General features: G+C 41.2%; 1 protein-coding gene across 1 annotated transcript in view; it reads left to right on the top strand.

Moving 5' to 3' along the window:
- LOC101862517 (cytoplasmic aconitate hydratase) overlaps positions 1-2,962 on the top strand; it is a gene marked incomplete in the record, with an annotated part of 52,072 nt that overhangs the window by 8,547 nt on the left and 40,563 nt on the right. Inside the window, 1 exon segment of the mRNA XM_013085262.2 lies at positions 1,707-1,799. Coding sequence (XP_012940716.1) covers positions 1,707-1,799 — 93 coding nt within the window.

Below are 2,962 nucleotides of genomic sequence, written 5' to 3'. Positions count from 1 at the left end.
CACACACACACACACACACACACACACACTCACACACACACACACACAACACACACAAATGTATCCATTGTCCTTATCTCTGCTCCTTCTTTTCTTTGTCTTTGGTATGATCTGCCATCTCAGACATGATACCGCCTATCCCGGATTTCCCAGGACTGTCCATGATTCCGGCAAGTGAGTGAATCGGAGAGGATATTTTCTACACTACCCTACACCGAAACCAGTCCCACTTGGTGTGGGTGGCTGGCGGGTGCTCTGGTGTGGTTTGCTCATAGTATCGTCCTAATCTGTCCTCCCTCTTCTCTTTGTATTTTGCTGTCTCAAGCTTACCAACTGTACTGTCCCGCATTCTGCAAATGTGAGAGGATATTTACCACACTACACTACACCAAAAAACGTCCCACTTGATTTCAGGTGGTTGGCGGGTGCTCTCTAGTTTGGTTTGCTCCTTGTTTCCTATCTGACAACTTTTGTCCGTGGGTGGTTGACGGGTGCTCTGGTGTGGTTTGCTTCTTCTTTCCTATCAAACATCTATCGTCCTTATCTCCCCTTCTTCTTTTTTATGTTTGTTGCTTTCTTGTAACACCTCTAATTTTCTGGCACTCATATGACCTCATGCAGTTGCGAGCGCCGTAAAACCTCAACTAAAACTAAACTAAACTTTTGTCCATATCTCTCCTCGCTTTTCTCTTGGTATTTTGCTATCCCCAATTTCCGGGGACTTTCCTGCATTCGGCAAGTAGGGAATTTGAGAGGATATTTATTACTACACTACACCACTCCACACCCAGTCCTACTTGATGTCGGTGGCTGGTGGGTGCTGCCTGGTGTGGTTTGCTCCCAGTGTCGTCCTTATCTCTCCTCCCTCTTCTCTTTGTATTTTGCTATCTCAAGCTTACGAACTGTCCCGAATTTGTCTTGACTGTCCATGATTCGGCAAGTCGTGAATTTGAGAGGATATTGTAACACCTCTAATCTTCGGCACTTATATGACCTTATTGTGTTGCAAGTGCCGTAAAACTTTTACTAAAACTAAACTAAAGGTTGGGTGGAAGCAGCCCGCCTCCTAAAAATGATCGGTATTCTGTCGCAAGGGGAGTAAATCTTCTACAATTATAGTCAAACCTGCTCTTACCTACGGCCAAATGTATAAGACGACCAATTATCCGCACAAACAGTAACAACCACTTCCCATTTCCACCTTTGGCCTTTTTTTTGTTACATTATGATAACACCGTGTAAGATGGAAACCTCACACAGTCCTCTGCCGACAGCTGACAAAACCGCCTTTTTTTTCTTCACTGCCGTTTCGGGAAAAATAGTTTTTTTTTGTCAACGTAACCATTTAAAAATAGAGTGATTCCGAAATTTGAATTTGAATTCATTCAAAAACTAGTCACAGTTTAACTTAATTTTTTTCATACAAGTATGGTTTCCAATCAGACTTTTGATTTAGCAAATAAAGAAACTTGGCGCAAAAATGAAAAAAAGGCAAAGGTGTTTTGTCAGCTTACGACAGTCCTGTCTAAGACGGCCACTTTTCTCCTTGACAATGGGTGGTCATCTTAGATAATTTCGACTGTGCGTTTTTCTTTTCCTGGCGCTAACTAACACGGTCTGATTGTTGTTGTGATGACGTGTTTCTATTTCCTCAGTCTCGGGACAAAAATAAACTAACAATGTTCTCCACGTCCCTCTCTTTGCAGAAAACCCATTCCAGAATGTTGTCAAGGAGCTGGAGGTCGAGGGTAAAAAATTCACCTATTTTGACCTCGCCAGTCTCGGGAAGGAGAAACTCGGTACGTTTGTTGTGTCCTTTTTTATTTCACCATTTCTTTTTTTTTTTTTAACATTAAAACATACACCAAGGATGTACGATGCCAAAATAAGTATGACAAAATAAGTATGACAAAACAAGACGGAACAACCTAACAATGTAGAAAGACAGAAGGAGAAACTCGGTACGTTTGTTCTGTCGTTTTTCGTTGCACCATTTCTATTATTATTTTTTTTACATTAAAACATGCACCAAGGATGTACGATGCCAAAATAAGTACGACAAAATGAGACGGAACAACTAATATATATGTAGAAAGACAGAGGAATAGCTTAAGAACTCAAAAAGTTAGAATTTCGACGTGTCTGATGTATGGCCTGTAGTTCTGTATGGGAGGGAGGCCTGTTTATTTTATGAAAGGAAAATAGAAGACAAGAATTCAAGCAGTAGAAATTTATGTGGTTTTATAGAAGACTGCTTCGTGTCGAATAGACGTATATAAAAGAACAAATGAAAGTGCTGAGAAATAAGAATAACTTGATGCTCAGCGTGTAATATGCTTTCTCCTGTCAGCTTTACTATCGTCGTACATCTGTCGTCCTTATCTCCCCTCACTGTGGGTGGTTGGCGAGTGCTCTGGTGTGGTTTACTTCTTCTTTCCTATCAAACATCTATCGTTCTTATCTCCCCCTCCTTCTTTTTTATGTTTGTTACTCTCTTGTAACACCTCTAATCTTCTGGCGCTCATATGACCTAATGTAGTTGCGAGTGCCGTAAAACCTCTACTAAAACTAAAATCTCCCCTCGCTCTTTTTTGTGTTTGTTACTCTTTTGCAACACCTCTGATCTTCGGCACTTATAATGACCTTATTGTGTTGCAAGTGCTGTAAAACTCTTACTAAAGCTACACGCATGATCATTAATTGTGTAAGACAATAGTATAGTTGCTCTGTAACGTTTATCTGTCAGCTTCACGCGGGAGCGGCCGAAGTCCGCGCTGGAGTGATCAGAAGTTATGTCAGTTGTGGGTGTCACAGTTTATCTACCTCAAGTGTACATGTCATCTGATTAGGAACAGGATAACTTTGTCACTCCCTGAAAGGGTGGTTTGGTTTGTTTTTGTCACTGTTTGAATGGAGTGTGACAAAACTGGTTTAGGGAATCCGGTTTTTTTTCAGGGGGGGG

This window comes from Aplysia californica, unplaced genomic scaffold, assembly GCF_000002075.1.
Source record: "Aplysia californica isolate F4 #8 unplaced genomic scaffold, AplCal3.0 scaffold00360, whole genome shotgun sequence".
Lineage (NCBI taxonomy): Eukaryota > Metazoa > Mollusca > Gastropoda > Aplysiida > Aplysiidae > Aplysia > Aplysia californica.
Note: the sequence above shows the minus strand (reverse complement) of the source record. Positions and strands in the feature narration are given on the sequence as shown.